Source organism: Schistocerca cancellata, chromosome 2 (assembly GCF_023864275.1).
Source record: "Schistocerca cancellata isolate TAMUIC-IGC-003103 chromosome 2, iqSchCanc2.1, whole genome shotgun sequence".
NCBI lineage: Eukaryota > Metazoa > Arthropoda > Insecta > Orthoptera > Acrididae > Schistocerca > Schistocerca cancellata.
In genome coordinates this window covers 857,320,764-857,343,251 of record NC_064627.1, presented here as the reverse complement: position 1 = coordinate 857,343,251, position 22,488 = coordinate 857,320,764, and the positions used below count along the sequence as shown (strand labels likewise).

Here is a 22,488-nt window from a genome sequence, read left to right as displayed (position 1 = left end):
TTGAACATTTATAGGACATAATCGAGGGGTCGGTCAGTGTGCAAAATTCTGCACCTGTGACACTTTCACAACTTTCAATGGCTATAGATGCAGCATAGCTCAACATTCCTGCAGGCGACTTCCAACGACTTATTGTAGTCCATGCCATGTCAAGTTGCTGCATTATGCCAAGCAAAAAGAGGTCCAACACACTCTTAGGAGGTACTCCATGACATTTGTGACCCCACTGTATATAAAAAATTATTATATAAAAAAATTGATTAAAATCCACTGAGAAAACACACACACACACACACACACACACACACACACACACACACACACACACACACACAAACACACACACAGAAAAATTATTATTTAAATAAACATTAATTTTTAATATTAAACATTTTTTAAATCTGACTAAAAAGTACAATTTCTCCTAGTCCCCTACAGATTCCTAAGCCCTTATAGATAGTCCTGAAAACTTGTGCTTACAATGTTTTTACAATTATAGCCTTGACAACACTTGTTAAGGTTTAAAACAAAAATGTGGGGCACATACAACAGATAAAAGTTAGGAGGTGAACCATTTGTGCATCAATTACGTGTTGCGTGTGCCCCACATTTTTTGTTATAAATCTTAGAAGTCTTGTTGTAGCTATTAAAAATTCACAAGCAAAAATTTTCACAACTGTCTGTATGGGGTTAGGAATATGGCTGGGGTCTCGAAGAAATTGTTCTATACTTTTTACTTCATTTTAAAAAAGTGTCATACTAGTTTTTTTTGCCAAGTGGTGGCAGAACACACACATAAAAGAAGGTTGTCATTGGCAAGCTTTAAGAGCCAGTGGCTCCTCCTTCAGGCAGAAAGGTTGAAGGAAAAGGACTGGAGGTCTAGGAAAAGGGGTAGATTTTGGTAAAATCACCCAGAACCACAGGCCAGGGGGGACTCACCGTACGGGATGAGAAGGAAAGATTGATTGCTGGGGATTGCATCAGACGAGATTTGAAAGGTTTTCATATCTCGTCTACATGAACAAATGGACATTGAAACTATGTAAAAGGAGAGGAGGAGGAGGAACAATAGGGTTTAATGTTCAGTATACCTGGTGATCATTAGAGAATAGCACAAGCTCAGACTGGAAAGAACAGGAAAGGAATCAGACTTAAGGTGTAATATCTGGATGTCCAAATGGGAATTTGAACCTCCCTACTCCTGAATAAGAGTCAACTGTTTTAAGCTGTGCCACCTCACTTGGTGCATACATGGAGGAAAAACCGAGCGAGGTGGCCCAGTAGTTAGCACACTGGACCCACAGTCGGGAGGACGACACTTCAAACCCGCATCTGGCCATCCTGATTTAGGTTTTCCATGACTTCCCTAAATCGCTTCAGGCAAATGCTGGGATAGCTCCTTTGAAAGAGCATGGCCGACTTCCTTCCCTAATTCGATGGGACCGATGAGCTCACTGTTTGATCCCCTCCCCCAAATCAACCAACCAACCAACCAATCATGGAGAAAAAAATGAAATACAGTAGGTGATTTAGAAACACTTACCCCTCTCACTGGCATCATCGACCAGAATTATTTCATGCAGAAGGGCACGAGGAGACCTGTTTATAGCACTCCAGATTGTCCGCAGAAGAGTTGACCAGGCCTCATTGTGGAAGACAATGACAATTGATGTGGACGGCAGTAACTCTGGATACTGTTTTGTTTTACACCTGTACAGAAAATAATAGAAATTACCAATAGACACAAAACATCTTTCAGCTAATTAATACAACAGAAAAACAGCGAAAGTTTCAACTTGTCCTGCAGTTGCTCCAGTATGCTGAAAGTTCACATCTTTCAGCTACTTTACACTAAAAATCAGGATACATAATCAGATAACTTGCTAAATATTTGCTATGATTACATATAAGAAAATATGGTAAACCGCTTCTAATAGTGATACAATGTGTACATTAAATTCACGAAGAGACAGATAAACTGACTGTTACCTGAAAATTACCAGTACAACTGAAAGTCATACATACAAATATATGAGACAGTATCCCTAGCTTTTCGAGCTGCTCGTTCCTTCTTCAGTGGTGAAAAGAGGAAATGGTTGGGGAGGACCCCTGGAAAAGAGGGAGTTCAGGGGCTAGAGGGGTAATAGATTTCTAAATGTAACTTTACATATTAAATAGCATGCATGCTTCTTTGCAAGTTCAAATACACTACACTCAGAGTAAAGAACATCACATCAATTTACCACTATCTATGGATGCCAACTAAAATAGCAGCATTTGATTATTTCTCAGTGTGCCTCTCTCAAAATGGTTTCTCATTGGCCATTGCTCATTCAAATTTTGCTTTTAATAAGATAAATAGTCACTGATAACTTAAACTGACTAATATTATAAGGGGCATTCAAAAAGAAATGAGCCAGAGGAATAATTACAGAAACCAGTACCGTATGTTAGAAATATTGACCTTGGCTATTGAGGCACTTGTCCCACTGTGACCCAAGGCGGTGAATGGCTGTCTCATAAAATTCTCGGGGCTGCAATTTTAACCAGTTCTGCACATACAGCTGGACGACGTCATCCGAGGCGAATCGTTTGCCCCTCAGAGCCTTTTTAAGGGGACCAAAAATGGCATAATCACTGGGAGAGAGGTCCGGACTGTATGGAGGGTGGCTGAGAACCTCTCATTTGAATTTCTGCAGGAGTGCCGCGGCTGTGTTGACCGTATGACACTTTGCATTGTTGTGGAGCAGAATGACCCTACATGTGAGATAGCCTGGTCGTTTTGATTTGACTGCTTGGCGAAAGGTGGTCAAGGTTTGTAACTCTGGGCATTCACTGTTGTCCTGTGCTGCAGGAAATGAATCAGAAGGGGGCCATCTTGGTCAAAGAAGGACGCCAGCATCACCTTTCCAGCACTTGTGTGGATGGCGCGTCCAGCTGCACTTGCGGAACGGGTTAACATTGCAGCCACGGGAATTTTATGAGACAGCCATTCACTGCCTTGTGTCACAGTGGGATGAGTGTCTCGAGAGCGAGGGTCAATACTTCTAACACACAGGTACTGGTTTCTGCAATTATGCCTCTGGCTCGTTTCTTTTTGAACGCCCCTTATACTTAGACAGTAACATCCAAATTGTTTTGTGTCAATGTTGAGGTATGAAATTTGAGTCAAACTGAAACAAAGGGAGGAGAGGATTAGCAATGTTTACAAATGCCACTCAACCATGTCCTAAATCACGTGAGACAAAGACCTCACAGGGTTTTTTATTAACACACAAATATACCACAGAAAATCTTACTGAATAAATTATTTTACTCGGTTCATTGGAGGGGGGGATTAAGGATTAAGGGATAAACAGCGAGATCACCAGCCCCCCTGTCAACAGATGGTTCAGTAATGGACATTGGCCAGAAATTTGGCTGAACAGTGGAATCATGTAGGAGTAGTAAAATCATGGCATTGAAAGAAATTTTGACAGGGCAGTGGATTCCTTATGAAAGAAATGTAAGGAGGCGTGCCACATAGCAATAGCCCACCAAATGATGTTCCACATCTGATTGAGGAGATGTCTTAACTGTACCCATGAATCTGAAACTGAGGTCAGAATGTTGGGTGGGTAATTGCTTCTCTAGCCAAATGGTTGGCCAGTTCATTCCTTGGGATACCCATATGACTTGAGATCCTGATAAAGGCAGCGGAGCATGTATTATGAAGGAGGTCACAGATAGGACCTTGAATAGCAGCTATCACAGGGTGACAAGAATAACATCGATCAATAGTCTGGAGACTGCTCACCGAGTCACTGAAAACTATAACACAGTTGCGAGAGGGCTCTGTTAATGGCGTGAGACCAGAGCCTGGTAAATCTGGTGTCGAATAATGCAATCCACACTCCACGTGGTGTGGGTAAGGATGCAGATAGCGTTAAGCTTTTGCATGCATCTAGTCTTTAGTCAACGAATATAGGGCAGCCATGGCAGCTTTTAATCAAAGAGGTGTTCCAAAAACTGGAATGGGTAACCTAAAGCTGTGAGGGTGGGGCGTGAGTCGTGCTTGGGTAGCTCAGTTGGTAGAGCACTTGCCCGTGAAAGGCAAAGGTCCCAAGTTCGAGTCTCGGTCCGTCACACAGTTTTAATCTGGCAGGAAGTTTCAGATAGGTTCACATGGTGACTTTTCATGAAGTGAGTGGCCACAATACACCAGGAATACATATGCCTGAAGTTATTTAAAGCACCGGCATTTAAAGCACTGTGTTTGATTAAATCTGGTCTACTGCATACCTTTCTGATAAACTATACTTTATCGGGCTTACTTCCCAGCAAGTGGATGATGATTTGACAAATTCCAGTTCATTCATCATGTGGGTATTAGTATAGGTCCAGAATGAATTTTCATTCTGTAGCAGAGTGTGCCCTACTTCGTGGAAGGTTAGAACTGCATGCTGGACCAGGACTAGAACCTCGGCTTTCACAGGAAAATGCTCTACCGACTGAGCTATCCACACACGACTGATGACCCAATCTCTCAGCTTTAGGTCCGTCAGTACCACATCCCCACCTTCCAAACTTCACAGACCTCCTGCAACCTTCCACGACTGGAACTCCTGCAAGAGAGACTGTTGCAAAGATGGGCTTAGCCACAACCTACGGTATGTTTCCAGAAACAATATCCATCTTCCTGTTGTGTCAGTCCTGCAAGGTTGTAGGAAAACTTCTGTGAATTTTGGGGGTGTTGTGGCACCAGTGTGGAGTCATGAAATTCGGCACACTGTGTTCCAATTATCGTTCCGAAGAAATGCAGCTGGCAATACAGCCACCTTGCTGAAGAGCGCAAACTATTTCAATGTGCAGCAAGATTCTAACAACAAACCAAGCACCGGGACGATAAATGGCTTTTTGAGACAATCTGACAGCACTTAGCAGACCGTTTATGTGACTGTAGTGGAGTCACTCTCCTACGAACTAAGTGATATAAATGAGATGTCTTTACTGTGAAGATATACAATGCTTGTCCCAAAACCTTTCTTCGATGGAAGACATGGCATTTACTCTTCTTTTCTGATGCAGTTGCCTAGCTTCTAGAGCGGACCATAACATGCTTTAAAAAATCCTCACAATTCTCCCCCACCCCAATTTCCTCTCAACCTTCACACACACACACACACACACACACACACACACACACACACACACACACACACGCACACAAATTTAATTAAAATAAATGTAGTTTCACAGGTTGGCAACGATTACAACCTGCACGAAAACAAACGAACAGACATAAGCACTGTAAAACTGTGCAGAATAGGAAAACACACACTTCAGTTCGATTTACGAAGGTGAAATGTAAATAACCCAAATGCAGTACAAGAAATATTGCGGAATGGCAAAAACTGCCAAGAGTGTATGTGAAACGAAATCTTTCGATATCACCTGCTGCTGCTAGCAAGGAGGGAAGCAACAGAAATTTGGAGAATATGCAAAGAAACACCATAAGTAACTTGCGCTCCAACTTAATAAACAAAAAGATTTTTTAATCTATAACAACAAAAAATACAAATATATGTATCCAGTTTGCAGAATAACCACGGAAGATGTTTTATACATAAAAGCGAAACGCATCTGGTGCAAAATTCTCTTTGTGATTAAATTGCAGTAAGCGCAAGACGGAAAAACCAATAATAACTGACCCCACAAAACATTTATGAAATGTATTAAATGTGGACTCAAAAAATCCCGGCAGATTTTTGCCTTTCATTTAGCACATTTACTGGATTGTTTTCCAATATGCTTAAATACGAACATTAATACATGTATCACCAAGCTATAGTATGTCTTAAGAAGTATTTAGTTCCATTTTAAAACCCATAGTTATTCCAAAACATGAATAAATAACAATATTATGAAGATTAAGCACACTATAAAAAATTGTTAAGATTTTCGTGGCCACTTGTTTGACAAACTGACCGTTGGTTTCTGTCTCGTGTTCCACTGTTAGTAACAGACGATGAAGCTTTGACACTGCCAGCCACTTCGTGCTGGACAAACTTCAGAAAAATCACCAAACAAAACGTCGGCCTAAGAATCCGAGACAGAAGCCAACAGGCAGTTAGTCATACTACACAAAAAAACTCGCTCGCCCGTTTGGGTTACCAAAGCACGCCAATAGGTTTGTTTTGATATCGTGAACCATTAATGAAATGTAAGAGTACGTTGAAACTATATAAAATAGAGAAGCCCTGTTAATGAGAGAGCCAATCGCAGTCGAAAAGAAATTAGGAGTACCTTCGAGATTTCTGACGACACGCAGGTCATTCGACTGCCTTAAGTTCAGCGCTGTACTGTTATCAAACGCAGTCAGCAAAATAGTTGTGGAAACCTATTTACTAGACGATTTGCTACGTCTTTGCTACTTTATTAATTTGTAAACATAGCTTTATCTTGTTGAATACGACAGCGTGGCGAAAAACGCTTTTATTTCGAGAAGTCCGTCACATAAATGCAATGAGTAGTAAGATAGGTGTGAAATGCATGTCATATTCACTACATTATCACAAAGGGTAATAAACAGTACATCAGCGCAGGGCCGATATAATGGCTTCACAGGCTTCCAAAACGATTTTGCTAACTGTGTTTGCTAATATTACAGCACTTAACTCAAGCATTCGAATGACCCGCCTGTCGTCAGAAATCTCGAAGTTACTCCTACTTTCTCGTCGACTGCGATTGCCTCTCTCATTAACATACCTAGCTTCCGTATTTCCTATAGTATCATCATTAACAATTTGTCATAAGATGCAGGACTTATCCTATTATAGTTTAAGAAATCGTAGGATCTATGGACGTGATTTCTGTCAGTAAATTAACATACGACAAGTAGCTTCTTTTTTCAGCCATTCTCGGACCTATTTCCTCTTTTACGTTGCTGGTTGCTACCTATAGCTAATATAATTGCGGCATATTCCATTGCCAACAGTCAATAGTATTTATGGAGTTAGAGTGGCTTCAATATATTGAAGGTTTGACAAACTAGTACTGTCAATCAATAAATCTTGAAAGCGTGCAGGCCGCTTTAAGAATGACAAACGTGTTTTTTTCTTTCGTTATTGATACAACTGATTGTGCTACATGTGCTTTTTTAGTAAAACCCATGTCAGGAATGAAAATAAACGATAATATTCGCATTACTCATGAAATGTATTCGCAATTGCAAATATGAACAACCGTCAGTTGTATACTGAAACGAAGACAGCGAAAATTTGTGCCCGACCGGAACTCGAACCCGGGTTTCCCGCTTATCGCGAGCGGTCGCCTTACCATTACGCTTTCCGAGCATGACTCACGGCCAGACCCAAACTTCCATATGCCGTCATGCGTTTCCTTGCGAGATACAAGCGGGAAATCTGGATTCGACTCCCGGTCTTGCGCAGATTTTCATTGTCGTCATTCCATTATAAAGCTGATGGTTGTCTATATTCGCAACTGCGAATACGTTTCATGTATTCCGTAACGGCTGTAGCCGGCTCAGTGCTTGTCATGCACGCATGTTCAAACGAGCGTTGTTTCGGACTTCTGAACAACACAGGCACTCCATATACAGTATGGTGTAGTTTACCAGCCGCTTGGAGCGCTGCTGTCGCTATGCGCGACAGAGATGAGCGGGAGTATCGCTATTCGCGACTGTATGTATTGGCGGTTCTAACTTAAGGAGGATGACAGTCTGCTGACTGTACATTAGTGTGGTATTATACACGCGGACGCCCAGAGACGCGTCCCCAAAAACATAACTAAACCTGTAGATGGCGCCCGAGCACGCGCGTGCCTGCGCTTTCACTGGCAGCGCGGGTGAAAGCTCGCTCTTCTCCGCACTCCCCAAGACTGCTGCATTCGTCTCGTGACTTCTGCTCCTCCGCTGCGGGTCGAGATAGGCAATCTGCTGGAAGCGCTGCTCGTCCCACAGCGGTCAAAGCTGTACCTAGAGAGCGTTAACCACACTGCTCTCCGTCAACCTACTAGATTTCCACCTGCCTCCTGCGCCTCAACTTCTCGCTTATCAGTGCATAAAGCGTGATGCTGGCTGTTCTTGCTCACTGGACCTCTTTCTCCGTCTCGATCCCTTGGCGTTTCTCAACAAGTCGTGAAAGCAACTTTAGAAAACCTGGTAGTAATGCACGAAGACCTGCACAGCATCGACGCTTGGTACGGAGGGCTGTCTGTTGACTCTTAACCCTAGGCGGATCATAAGGGAGAGGGGGGGGGGGAGGGGGAGTCGTCCCCTCCTCCCAGCAGCACAGGAACCAACTGGCAAACTGGCAACTAATCACTAGAAACGGTACCTACCATGAAATATCTACGAGTATATGTCCGGAGTGACCTAAAGGGGACGACTGTATAAGTGACAGTAAAATGAAAACGAGACAGATGGAAAAAAGTAAGAAGTTCATTATTTAAAAAAAAACGCTGCAACTGTTAGTGTACTTATTCCATTGTGCGACAAGACGGCCAATCCTTCGAGTAAAAATATTTCCGGTTGTCTGTGGAACCACGATTGTAATTAGGCGTGCACCTCTCCCGAAGCAAATAGACGGTCACCAACGCCTTTCTCCAGGGCTCGAAGAATGTGGATAGAGCACGGGGATGGATCGGGACTGTATGGAGGATTTTTAAGGAATTCTCAACGAAACTTCTGCAGCGTACTCCAAACAGCCTTGGCAACATGTGGCCGGGCTTTATCCTGCCACATAATGATGCGGTCCGTTAACATTCCTTGCCGTTTGGACTTGAATTCGCATGTGTCCACATATCGCCGAGCGTTAACTGTGGCGCCATGTTCCAGAAAAACTGGTGTGAAGCCATCATACATCTGTTACTCAACAAAGTTGAGGATATTGAGTCCAGTTGTCAATCGTGCCCGGCCGCTGTGGCCGAGCGGTTCTCGGCGCTTCAGTCTGGAACCACGCATCTGCTACGGTCGCAGGTTCGAATCCTGCCTCGGGCATCGATGTGTGTGATGTCCTTAGGTTAGTTAGGTTTAAGTAGTTCTACGTCTAGGGGACTGATGACCCAGATGTTAGTGCTTAGAGCCATTTGTCAATCGTGCGATTATTGCCACATATTTCGGGACACCATCATCTCATTTTCAAATGCTGCAAACAAGGAAACCAGGTAACATAATCCTCCTTATACCGACAGACCCATGAGGATTAAAGACTTCCCGAGTTATAAACTACATTAAAATTTTTTTTATGCCTTTAGGCCTCGTCACAACTTAAAAACAAGCTGCACATTTGCACTGTCAACACAAACCATGAAACATAAAACATCAGAAGCTGGAGCATCCATTCTTCACGAGGTACAGTTTCAAACTGAAAGCCACTGCCATCACCTATCAACGATGATGTTTACGTAAAGACTAACGCTCATCACCAACGATACTACTGTCTGTCATAAAATCTTTGAGAAATGCCTGTGTGGTCCTATCCCATTCTAACTTGAAACTTACTCTGCGCTCCGGCTGTGAACAGAAATAGCATGCGATAAAGTGAGATGCTTCGGAAATGGTCTACTTATAAAGAAATCTTTTCGGTTAAAAATACTAAGAAGGCAGCGCTGTTGATACAAGAAAGCAACTTACATGACGGTGCAATGTTGGCATCAGATGTGATTAATTTGTATACACTATGTGTCAGTGGAGAAAATGACGGACGTTATAGGAAACAACTTACGAGAGCGTGGTCAAATATCTGATGTGGGAATTGATGAATTTATACGTTTATTAAAGTTTGTTTTATCATTCAACTATTTTAATTTAAATGATAAGTTTTATGTACAGGATAAAGGTTTAGCAACGGGATGTGCACTAGCACACAGACGGCAGACATCTTGGTGAATAAGTACGAAACGGCTTTTTTAAAGGCAAATGTTAAGTACAGCGACAAAATACAGGTGTACATAAAGCACGTTGATCATATTTTCATAATATATCAGCGGTCGCTGGAAGAAATAAATGAGTTAGAGAATGACTTTAATAAGATGCAGAAGGACATAGCTTTTTTAGCAGAGCATGAGCAACATGGAGTCTTAAATATCTGGAGCTGAGGATCGAGAATAAGAATAACAGGCTATAGATGGGAATTTTTAGGAAAGCCAAGAGTTCACAGAGGCTGTTAATGATAAGTTCTCATGCCGCCCCCACAAACATGAATTAGCATTTTTCCAAAATACGGTAGAAAATGGTTTTGATGCATGGTTGATATATCGGTTGGCTGTAGCAGTTAGACTTCGTAACCAGGAAAATGATAAGACCATCTCACACGAATTAGTGAGGTGGTTTAGCAATAAAGAGGTTAAAATTGCTTTCAAGACGGACAACAAATTAGGACAGAGGCTGAGGCATAAAATCGACACAGATGAGGATTGCATGAGGAAATCGGGATTGTATGAAGTATAATGTCAGGATTGTGAAGCGTGATACGTGGGGCAGACGGGACGGAATTTTAAAGTTAAATTTAAAGAGCATAATAACAGAGTGAAGGGCTCGTCAGTTGTAGCAAAGTGTTTCAAGAATGAGCAGCTTTCGCTGGCGGTTATAATGGAAAGCTTAAGGATGTTGCACGTTGAAGAAAAAGGTTGGCTGCTATGAAATTTAAAGGAGGTAGAGATTTACTGTGCCTTGAAAGAGCTGTGTGTCGGCGCACTTCTGAGCACACTTCAGCTTGTGTTCTCCTCAAGAAGCAGCCACCTACATACAGTATATTACCTAGTGACACAGGATTTTCTCGTGCTATTTCCGTTCAAATTGCAGCGTAGATGCAATGTTAGGTTAGAATGGGCTGCGATCCTACAGGCATTTCACAAAGATTTTATAACAGGCAGTAGTATCTTTGCTGCTGAGCATTGGCATTTAAGTAAATATCATCGTTCGTAGGTGATGGCAGCGGTTTTCAGTTTGCAACGGAACCTCGGGAACGGCGGATGCGCGGGCTTCTGATCTTTTATGTTTCATAGTTTATGGTTTATTTTGACAATTCACGTGTGCAGCTTGTTTTTAAGTTGTGACGAGGTCTAATAGCATAAAAAGAATTTAAGGTAGGCAACAGCTCAGGAAGTCTGTAGTCCTTATAAGTCTGTCGGTGTAAGGAGGATTTGTTGTCTGGTTTTCTTGTTTGTAGAATGGAAAAACTGGTAGAAACCGACCTCGGGGAAGATCAGTTTGGATTCCGTAGAAATGTTGGAACACGTGAGGCAATACTGACCCTAAGACTTATCTTAGAAAACAGATTAAGGAAAGGCAAACCCACGTTTCTAGCATTTGTAGACTTAGAGAAAGCTTTTGACAACATTGATTGGAATACTCTTTCAAATTCTGAAGGTGGCAGGGGTAAAATACAGGGAGCGAAAGGCTATTTACAATTTGTACAGAAACCAGATGGCAGTTATGAGTCGAGGGGCATGAAAGGGAAGCAGTGGTTGGGAAGGGAGTGAGACAGGGTTGTAGCCTCTCCCCGATGTTATTCAATCTGTATATTGAGCAAGCAGTAAAGGAAACAAAAGAAAAATTCGGAGTAGGTTTTAAAATCCATGGAGAAGAAGTAAAAACTTTGAGGTTCGCCGATGACATTGTAATTCTGTCAGAGACAGCAAAGAACCTGGAAGAGCAGCTGAACGGAATGGACAGTGTCTTGAAAGGAGGGTATAAGATGAACATCAACAAAATCAAAACGAGGATAATGGAATGTAGTCGAATTAAGTCGGGTGATGCTGCGGGAATTAGATTAGGAAATAAGACGAAGTAGTAAATGAGTTTTTTCTATTTGGGGAGCAAAATAACTGCTGATGGTCGAAGTAGAGAGGATATAAAATGTAGACTGGCAATGGGAAGGAAAGCGTTTCTGAAGAAGATGGGTAGATCACATGACTAATGAGGAGGTACTCAATAGAATTGGGGAGAAGAGAAATTTGTAGCACAACTTGACTAGAAGAAGGGATCGGTTGGTGGGGCATATTCTGAGGCATGAAGGGATCACCAATTTGGTATTGGAGGGCAGCGTGGAGGGTAAAAATTGTTGAGTGAGACCAAGAGATGAATACACTAAACAGATTCAGAAGGCTGTAGGTTGCAGCAGGTACTTGGAGATGAAGAAGCTTGCACGGGATAGAGCAGCATGGAGAGCTGCATCACACACACACACACACACACACACACACACACACACACACACAGCACACACTTGAAAATTTGATAATGTTGTCCCGAAACATGTTGTGACAATAATCACATGATTGACAGCTGGACTGAATATCCTCAATATTGTGTGTTCCAGGAAGTCAATGGGCAGCGGGTTGACGGACAGATTCATTCTGTTACATGATAATGTGCGCCCACGTGTCGCCAAGGTCGTTTCGACTACGCTGCACAGGTTTCGGTGGGAAGTCCTTACACATCCTCCACATCGTCCAGCCTAGTCCTGATCTCTCCCCGTGCGATTTCCATATATTTGGTGCCCAGAAGAAAGACATTCGTGGCCGTCGATTTGCTTCGGACGAAGACATAGGCGCCTGGGTACAATCTTGGTCCCGAACGCAACCACAAGCATTTTTCCATGAAGGCATTGAGCGTCGTGTCTCTCAGTGGGTACATGCGTTAACAGTTACGGCGAATACTTTTGATATAACAAACAGTTTAAGTTTTTCCTTCCGTCTTGTTTTCATTTGAGGCCCCTTACCTGAAGCTAACTGGAAAAGCAGATGTCAGTTAAATTTGTTGGGAGAATGCTCAGGAAATGTACAGTCCACCTACAAAAGAGGTAGCTTACGAAATTGTTTTTCCTCAGTTTAGGACCCTTACCAGGTAGGAGTAATACGGGAGATAGGTGAGATCCAAAAAATAACGACGCGTATCGTCGTGGTTTCGTTTAGTTAGTGCGAAAATGTCATGGAGATGCTCACCGAACTTCACTTGCAGGCACTACAAGTGAGAAACAGTACGAGAAAACATTTCAAACATGCTATCTCCTCCTACATCCTTTTCGCGCAATCAGAGATATTCGAGCACCTATGGAAGCTTACCGTCGCCGACAGTTGTCCTTCCCGAACAACCATTCGCGAATGGAACAAGAAATGGGAGCGCAAACCCTCCGCCACACACCCTAACACGGCTTGCGGATGAGATGTAGGATAGGACCTTTTCTCCAAATATGACTGGTGATATTATCTTGATCTCTCAAATCTTCCTCTTTGAACGTCATGCCGATCAGTACCACACTAAAACCGCGTTAAAAGAGCAAGGAATGAGAGACAAATAAAAATTAAAAATAAACAGAAGAAATGAGTAATCACGATATATGCATCGGCCAAACTTGTGTCGCTATACAGGACTGTGACCACATTTTTCATTCTCAAAATTTGATACAGTTACATATTGGGTCCATGATGACGGACTGTGCTCTGGATAGAGTGGAGAATCAATTTAGTCGTAAACCTGGTGGATAAAACCGGTTAATTCTTTCTGTTAGAGATAAAGGAGAATTTTCGTTGTCGTATTATGGAAAAACCGCGTTCGTAAAGATAAATCTGATGAACACGAATAGATGTCACATGACTGCCGGGTTTAAATAAAATTACTATTTCATCTCAGCATTTTCCAGGCTGAAACACGAAAAGTATTCTTGTCAACAACATGTATCAAACAGTTGCTTACAAGTTCTCTCTAGGCACATTATGCATCACGTATTTTCACATACTTGTAAAACATTTTTATGTACAGTAGAAATACTAATTCACGACATTTATCAGCAACAAAGTTGAAACTTTTCCACTAGAGTAATACTGTTTACTTTCTTAGATGTTTGCAGCAAGTAGCTCCGACTGAACGACATTCTGGTTTCATTTTTGTTGTTCAGTTTGTGCAGAAATTTCCTTACGTCCCGAAAGCGAAATTACACAGCAGTAAGTGTCAAGATTAGAACGGGCACCCTTCAGAAGCAGGAGAGACATTCTCTTTCAACTTTCCACACTGTTTGGCAACTGTCCGTGAAGCCACAGTTGTGAAAGTGAAGCATATGATGACGTCTGTGGAATATACGAGCAGAAAGCCTTTGTGTTCTAAAGAACTAATGCCGCGGCGTTGCCAGTGAACTGTTCGTTGTGATATGTCTTAGAAGTTGAAATCTCTCGTGGCACCACTGTATGATTAACACTGCAGCTTCCACTAGACTTCCTCACGATAATGTGGAATTCAGAATAGAAAGAGAAGTTAGGAAATAAGATTCCACCTCATCAAAATCATTTTTGAAAGACCCACAAAGTTTTCAAATGACTGTAATGGGAAAACGAAGATGGAATAGGTGTCCCTGCAACAATCTCTACGTCCTCCTTTTTGCTGATGACACTGAACTGTTTGCCTCGAGTGCAGATAAATTTAAAAAATGAATAGAAGAGTGCAATAAAGAAACTATGAAAATAAGTCCGAAGATAGGTTATAATTAAACTAAAACAAATGTGTAACTACCACATCTAAGTGAAAATAGGATAAATTAACAAGGAAGTAATAGTAAGTTAATGAATTTTTTGTTTACATTATTTTATCGACGATGAGTGAGTGACAGCAAAGGAGAGAACAGGACAGTAAAAATAATCTGGTGTGCTCTCGGTAAACCAAATAAGGGCTTAAAAAACATTCAAGGGCAGAAATCTTAAGAATTAATATGTATTATTAGATTATACTTTGCCAAATACGAAAACCAATCAAGAACTAAGAATTATTTAGCGAAAAATGACGAGATGCTTGATGTGAAATACATGAAAACAAACAAATGGCTTACGGGAAAACTAGAGTGGAACACGTAACTATGACTGTAATGAAAATGAAATGAAAGTGGGCGGAATATGCAGACAGGTGGACAGAGGAAGGATAAGCCAAGGAAGTTCTTTGTTGCATACCAATAACTAAGGCAGACCGTGATCACGATCTAATAGAAGGTGAAAAGATGATATTCGAAAACATGCAGGAACCAAAGGGATACATACTGTTGAAGGACGCATTTAGTGGGGAAGTTTTTACCTAGCTGTGGATGTCCAGTGGGTGGTGGAGAAACCCACCGAGATTTGGGCGTTACATCTTCCTGCCAAGAGTGTCCACTACCTTGGTGGTTTCGTCGGTGTTGACTACAAATTCAGAGTTTCAGCATTCGATCGATCCTCCAACCCCTGTCCTGTAATTTCTTTCTGCCATTTACCCCTACTTTCATCTTCGCCAGCGCTTTTGTACATGAAAAAGTTTCATCTTGGTTCGGATTGCACCTTAAATGGCAGATTTCCTTATAAAAAAGCTAGAAAATAACTGGTTCCTACTTTACTGCCAAATATTAATTACTGAGTAAAATTATCTACATAATAAATTTTATTCGTCTAAGTTCCACGCACGGATTGACCTCCGCAGATAACCACTGGCTGGTTGAAACAGTCACTTAAATATACGATCTTATAAGTTCAAGAATTTTTGGCCCCTTTCGTGTGCAGATTTTTTTTACGTAGCGTTGAATGGGGATCAGTCTGAACATTTACATCTTATGGTGTGTGACAAAGGGTACAATGACTTAACATATGATATCACTCCCACAACCCCCACCCCCGTGTTTTGCTGTTCTATTCGCGAACGGAGCGCAGGAGGTTCAAACACTCTGAGCACTATGGGACTTAACATCTGAGGTCATTAGTCCCCTAGAACTTAGAACTACTTAAACCTAACTAACCTAAGGACACCACACACATCCATGCCTGAGGCAGGATTCGAACCTGCGACCGTAGTGGTCTCGCGGTTCCAGACTGTAGCGCCTAGAACCGCTCGGCCAGCCCGGCCGGCCGAAGCGCAGGAGGAATGACTGCAGTAACCCTTTTCACATACTCGGATTCGTCAGGGTCATTTAATAAGATACATATTGCTCTTGGAATGAGCGCTCTCGAAATTTTGTCAATTTAATAGTAAGCCTGCCTCTGAGGCACATCATCGTGATCCTTTCTGGTGACTTAACAGATTCGTGACTAAATGTTCTGCTGCTGGTATAATATTCCGCCTCCCCCCCCCCCCTCATTACTCATAAATCCCAACCGCCCTCCCCGAAATACTCATGAACCAGTCGTACTAGGGCTTCATTACTAACTTCATTCGTGCTACTTAGATTTACTTAAGGTTCTTCTAAATGTAAATTTCTGTGGTTCATCCATAGTCGATCCTAGAGTTTTTCCTGTCACCTATCTGTGTGTAGAAGAAAAAGGCCAAATTGCACCGTGCATCTGCGGGTTGTTTGGTTTTAACAGACATGGCGTTGATGTCAATACTTTTGTCATGTTGTTATATCTTGTGCAGTTAGGTAAGTGAAGTCTCATCATGGTCAGAGAAGTATTTTTTGTGATACGGCTTTGTAAAGTAGTCTTCTCGTCTGTATTTTGTTCAATAACATAAACGAGAAGACAGTGCCACCATGAAATTCTTTGTTTTGAAAGGTTTATCGTGAACGAAGATGCATCCAAAGTTGGCGAAGGTTTCAAAGCGATGTTTTTCCTTCATTTTAAAATCTTAAGAAGCTGCGACTGAAATCAAAGGCAGGTTTTGAAGACAATGAACCCTCAGAACATTAAAAAAACTACAACAGATGAAAAAGTCGAGAAAGTGCAAAATATGGTACTGGGCGATAAGTGATGAAATGCCTGACGCCACATTTTGAACATAAAACGAGGAAGCTTGATGCATTTGTGCCCTTTTCAGATGACCAAAAGCAGATGTTCAAACGAATTTTCCAGCAGTGTCCAGATAGTTTTCAAAAACTGCAACTGATCGTGTACCAGTCAGTAACCTATGGGTGAAGTGTGGATCTAACAATAACCTCTGTACTTAGACCACCATCAGAGAGTAGAGCCACAACCAAAAAGTAGGCTTCAGAAACGTTAATTAAACTGACTATTTAAAAAGTATGCTTCATGAAAATTTACATTTATTGGAGATGAAACACTAGAGACGCACTTTTATTCAAGTCGGACACGAAAGCGTAATCAAAGAGGTGTGGTAAGCCAGTAGCAACGCATAAAAAATGGTGAAAGTCAATTTCATCTGACGGAAAGGTTACAGCTAGTGTCTCGCTGGAGGCAAAAAAAGATTCTTCTCATGATTACCTCGCAAATGGTGCGGCAATACTGGCCCATCGAAGAGGGGGAAAAGACAGAAAAGGTGTGGACATAAAAATGAAGGAAGGAAAGATATCTTCTGTCAGGGCAATGCATCCGGTCATAACAGTACACTAAGGTGACAAAAATCATGGGATACTTCCTAATATTGTATCGGACCATCATTTACCCGGGTAGTGCAGGATCTCGATATGGCATGGACTCAACAAGTCGTTGGAAGTCCCCCGCAGAAATATTGAGCCATGCTGCCTCTATAGTCGTCCATAATTGATTAAGTGTTGCAAGTGCAGCATTTTGTAAATGAACTGGTCTCTCGATCACGTCCTACAAATGTCTGATGGGATTCATGTCGGGCGATCTGAGTGACCAAATCATTCACCCGACTTGTCCAGAACGTTCTTCAAGTAACTGTGGCCCTGTAACATGGCACACTGTCATCCATAAAAATTCCATGTTTGTTTGGGAGCAAGAGGTCCATGAATAGCTGCAACCGGTCTCCAAGAAGGAGAACATACCATTTCCAGTCAATGATCAGTCCAACTGGACAACAAGACTCAGTCCATTCCACGTAAACATAGCCCACATCGTTATGGAGCCACCACCAGCTTGCACAGTGCCTTGTTGACAACTTGGGTGATGACTCCACGGGGACTGCGCGACATTTGAACCCTACCATCAGTTCTTACCAAATGAAATCAGGAGTCATCTGATCAGGCCACGATTTTCCAGTCGTATAGCCTATAGTCCGACTGATATGGTCACGAGTCCAGGAGAGGCGCTGCAGGCGATGTCGTGCTGTTCCCGATGTCACTCACGTCGGTCGTCTGCTGCCATAGCCCATTAGCGTCAAATTTCGCCGCACTGTCCTAATGGATACGTTCGTCGTACGTCCCACATGGATTTCTGCAATTATTTCACGCAGTGTTGTTTGTGTGTTAGCACTGACAGCGCTATGCGAACGCCGCTGCTCTCGGTCGTTAAGTGAAGGCCGTTGGCCTCTGTTGCTCTTGGTGAGAGGTAATGCCTGAAATGTGGTATTCTCGGCACACTCTTGACATTGTGGATCTCGGATTGAATTCCATAACGATTTCGAAAATGGAATGTCCAATGCGCCTAGCTCCAACTACCATTCCGTTCAAAATCTGTTAATTCCGGCCATAATCGCGTTGGACACCTTTTCACATGAATCAGTTGAGTACAAATGACAGCTCCACCAATGCACTGCCGTTTTATGCCTTGTGTTCGTAAAGCTACAGTCACCTGTATATGTACATATCGTTATACCATGACTTTTGTCACCTCAGTTTAGAAAGAAAGGAAAGAAAGAGATCTTTTGTTAAGGTAGTGCACCTGCCGACAGTAGTAGTTTTTTGTTTTTCTAATGAAACAATTCAGCCTAATACAAAGAACGAATCGTTCACCGTATTTGGCACCTTCTGGCTTCCATCTATTTCTGCACCTAAGGAAATTTGTGACTGGAAAAAGTTTCGAGGTCAATGAAATTCTAATGGTGGTTATAGACGGGTGTTTTGCAAATCTTCCAGAATCCAACTTAAAGAATTGACGTAAAATGTGATAAGTTCGAAAACCGTTCCTGTTTTACCGACAAAAAAGTCTTTCCTTGCCAGGTCGAAAACTTTTAACCTCGCTCTCGTTTCTACTGTAGTCTCTGTTCTTGGGCCATTCCATGCAAAGTGGTGTAATTTCGGAAAAAATTCCCACATGCCCATCACGGATTTTGCTGAAATTTGTGTGAACATTCGCACATGTTCCTAAAGAACATTGGTAAAGATTTACTTTCACTGATTTAATACTTGCTAAGAAATAGTCATTTGTTATTACGTGTTAAGTTCCAGGTTTATCCCGCAGTTCTTTTCGGAGACATAAAAAGCTAATCTTTACATGTTTTTTGAAGCGTCTATTTTTTCGGTCGACTTTGCTTCAACTTGTTGCGTTTTAGGGCGTTATATGCAAGCACGTTAAAATCAAATGCAGGTTTTTAGATGGTTTAGAACATGGTCTTTCTAATGAAAACAATTTAAAAGACTTTGCAGAAGACTCTTCTTTGTAAAAGTGGACCAAAAATAACCATTTTTGGCGTTTTTTTTATAAAAAGTAAAATGTGCCCTCAATTTGTTAACCACTAGAAATCAGGAGGAGAATGAACTTTTATATTCTAAGACCTCGTATTGGTAAGTTATTATGTGCAAAGTTTCAGGTGTGTCCCGCAATTACGTCCCGGATATATAAAAAGCTAAATGCAACTTTTTTTTCGAGTGTCCACTTTTTCGACCGCTTTTGCTTCAAATTATCCACATGCAAATCGCTCAGAAAGTCATTTTTTTATTATTTCACTTAAGAGAACGCAAAATGTTGTGAAAAGATAGCCTTTCTTTCAAGAAATTACTGCCGGAGATCATATGTCTCACAGCTGCCGAAACGTCGCGGTTGCACTGTTGATGGCTGCGCTATGGGATCGAACAAATGACAATACCTCAGCAAGTATTAAATTCGCGAAAGTAAAACTTTACCAATATTCATCAGGAGAATAGGCGCTTGTTCACACAAAATTCCATCGCAATCCGTCATGGTTATGCGGGAACCTCCAGATCATTTGGCACGGAATGACCCCCGCGAAGTTAGTTCTCACGGTACGCGCACACAGCGAGCGCCCGGCTGCGGAGGGAACTCGAGACGGGGAGGGCAGTGGCCCTCGCGGGGGCGGCTGGGAACGGGACGGTCACGCCCCGCCGACTTGGCTGGAGCCTCCGGAGGCCGCGGCTGTTGCCAGTTTATTATGCTCTGCTTACAGCCAGTTCTACTGCCTCTCCCACAACACTGTATTACCTCCAACCACAGCAAATCCAGTTTCCAGACACTGGCGATCAGGTGAAGTTCAGCGCTCCCTCGGGCTGGTGCCTCCTGCAATACGGGGAGATGCTGCCGATGACGTTGCCACCCTATTCTAATCTGCTAAGAGGAGAGGGGCTTGTTGAAATATCCGCCAAATCATCTCACCAAATATGGGAGGCCGGCTGCAACACCACAATTTATCATCATCACAGCTTCCCGATCTCAGATATATGTCCTATGACTTTTTTCCCCTCCGAATTTGTTTTTAGGACAAATGCCAGAGTCTGAGTACTGTATTGCACTCTCTTCCGTCGTAACCGTCTTAGTGAACGGATGGAATAAACAGCGGTTTTTTGAGATGTAATTTTGAATAAGCAGAATTACACTACTGTGGTTATTTACTTTATTCGTCTGTACTATTTAATTTACTCCTTATCCTCGTCTGATAATTTTTAATATTTTACAACAAATATTCGCTGATGATTGTTTTAATACGATGATGCAATCGATCGGTCGCCATTGTTGCAGTCCCAAGTGCTCAGAGTACGTTCCAGAAAACGAACCTACCTTCATTCAGTTGCATGGTAACGAAGTCCGATGCCGATTTATGAGCGTCATTTTATTGTAAAGTTAATTCTGACGCACAAAACTGATTAACAATCTTTCCACTGTCGTGTTAAAGTTGCGTCTACAAACATAGGCTTCGCCGATTTTCTTCGTTCGTCTCATCGTTATAATCGCTCTGTGCCAATTACATTCCCTACAACCAATATTAACGTAAACGGAAAGAGCGACTACAAGAATATAGGAGCAAAGTTAGATCTGTAACCGAGAAAGTAATCCAACTTACCAACATGCTATTCCGTCCCTGCAGGTGTCACAAAACGCACTAATGTAAAGGCTTAGATTTTTCTCTCAGGCTGAGGTACGTTGCTTCTGCGGTGCCAAACTTCCAGGTGCCACCTTATCATCCAAATTCTGTTAAAAAGTCCTGAAGAGAAATTTGTGTTTCTGGTAATGGCGGAGTAAAAAACCCACATGTGGTTATTGTGGAAAAGAACGAGAGCATAACGTCAAGTTCGCACACACACACACACACACACACACACACACACACACACACACACACACACAGAGAGAGAGAGAGAGAGAGAGAGAGAGAGAGAGAGAGCTCTTCCCTTTAGGATGAACTACATGTTTCAGTTGTCAGGTGATTGGGGTGTTTTCGGGCCATGTACTGGCAGACATGCAGACATGTCGAGTGCAAGATATGGAAGACGCTCGATATATCGATGAATTTGATGGCGACGATAGCAGATGCTCGACGTATGGGATGCACCCTCTTCGAGATCGAACTCAGGGGTGCGCACTGAGTACCTCGAATGGAGAAAAACCACCCCAGCTGTAAATGCTATTTACCAGTACTTCGGTATCCGGAGTGATGATGAAACCAGCCGACGGCAGTTAATCACTTAGTAATTGATGCCTCACTTTCGGTGTGTCGAAACAAACGTAGCCTTATATATTTACAGTTTGTAACAATGGCACGACTACACTTGTACATACGTCGTATCGGGTAAACCATTGGTTTCCGCACCAATTTTTATTGGGATAATGTCTCTCTTTCACGTCCTCTACCCGCTCCTTTCGATTGTATGTCTAATGGGCAAACACCCTGTATATTCCACTGAATACTGCATCGTACCAATGTTATCGAGTATCTTTTCTATTCCGTTCGCTTAATGAGATGAAAACGCCTCTACATGTATTGTAATCTGTCTCATCTTAATCTCTATGCGATGTGTACGATGGCGGCACAGTTTTGTTAGAATATTATAGATTCTCTAAGGGTTTCGCGGGAACTAACTAGTCTTGCAAGGATTCCCACGTTAGCTCCCCGAGAATTTCTGTTACAATCCTTGCATTGTTGTTGTTGTGGTCTTCAGTCCTGAGACTGGTTTGATGCAGCTCTCCATGCTACTCTATCCTGTGCAAGCTTCTTCATCTCCCAGTACCTACTGCAACCTACATCCTTCTGAATCTGCTTAGTGTATTCATCTCTTGGTCTCCCCATACGATTTTTACCCTCCACGCTGCCCTCCAATACTAAATTGGTGATCCCTTGATGCTCAGAACATATCCTACCAACCGATCCCTTCTTCTGGTCAAGTTGTGAATCCTTGCATACCGTATCTCAATTAATTCCTTTCTGTTGTCATACCTACTTGACAAAGACTCCACACACTGGAACAATATGTAAACACTCTGGCGACTTGTACGCGATTTACTTTACAGATACACTTCATTTTCGCAGAACTCTTTAACAAATCTTTATCTTTCATTCGCCTTCACAAAATACTTATTTTACGTGATCGTCCCATTTCCTATCGGTTCTTAATATATCACTAAATAATTGTAGGATCGGACGTGCTCAAGTTGTTCACCACTGATTTT

At 42.2% G+C, this 22,488-nt stretch overlaps 1 protein-coding gene across 3 annotated transcripts in view; it reads right to left on the bottom strand.

Annotated features, from left to right (window-relative positions):
• LOC126162790 (polypeptide N-acetylgalactosaminyltransferase 5-like) overlaps nt 1–22,488 on the bottom strand; it is a 217,469-nt gene that overhangs the window by 52,791 nt on the left and 142,190 nt on the right. For all 3 annotated transcript variants that reach the window (XM_049919508.1, XM_049919509.1, XM_049919507.1), the window contains one exon: nt 1,544–1,710. In XM_049919508.1, the coding sequence (XP_049775465.1) occupies nt 1,544–1,710 (167 nt within the window). The remainder of the gene's footprint in view (nt 1–1,543; nt 1,711–22,488) is intronic.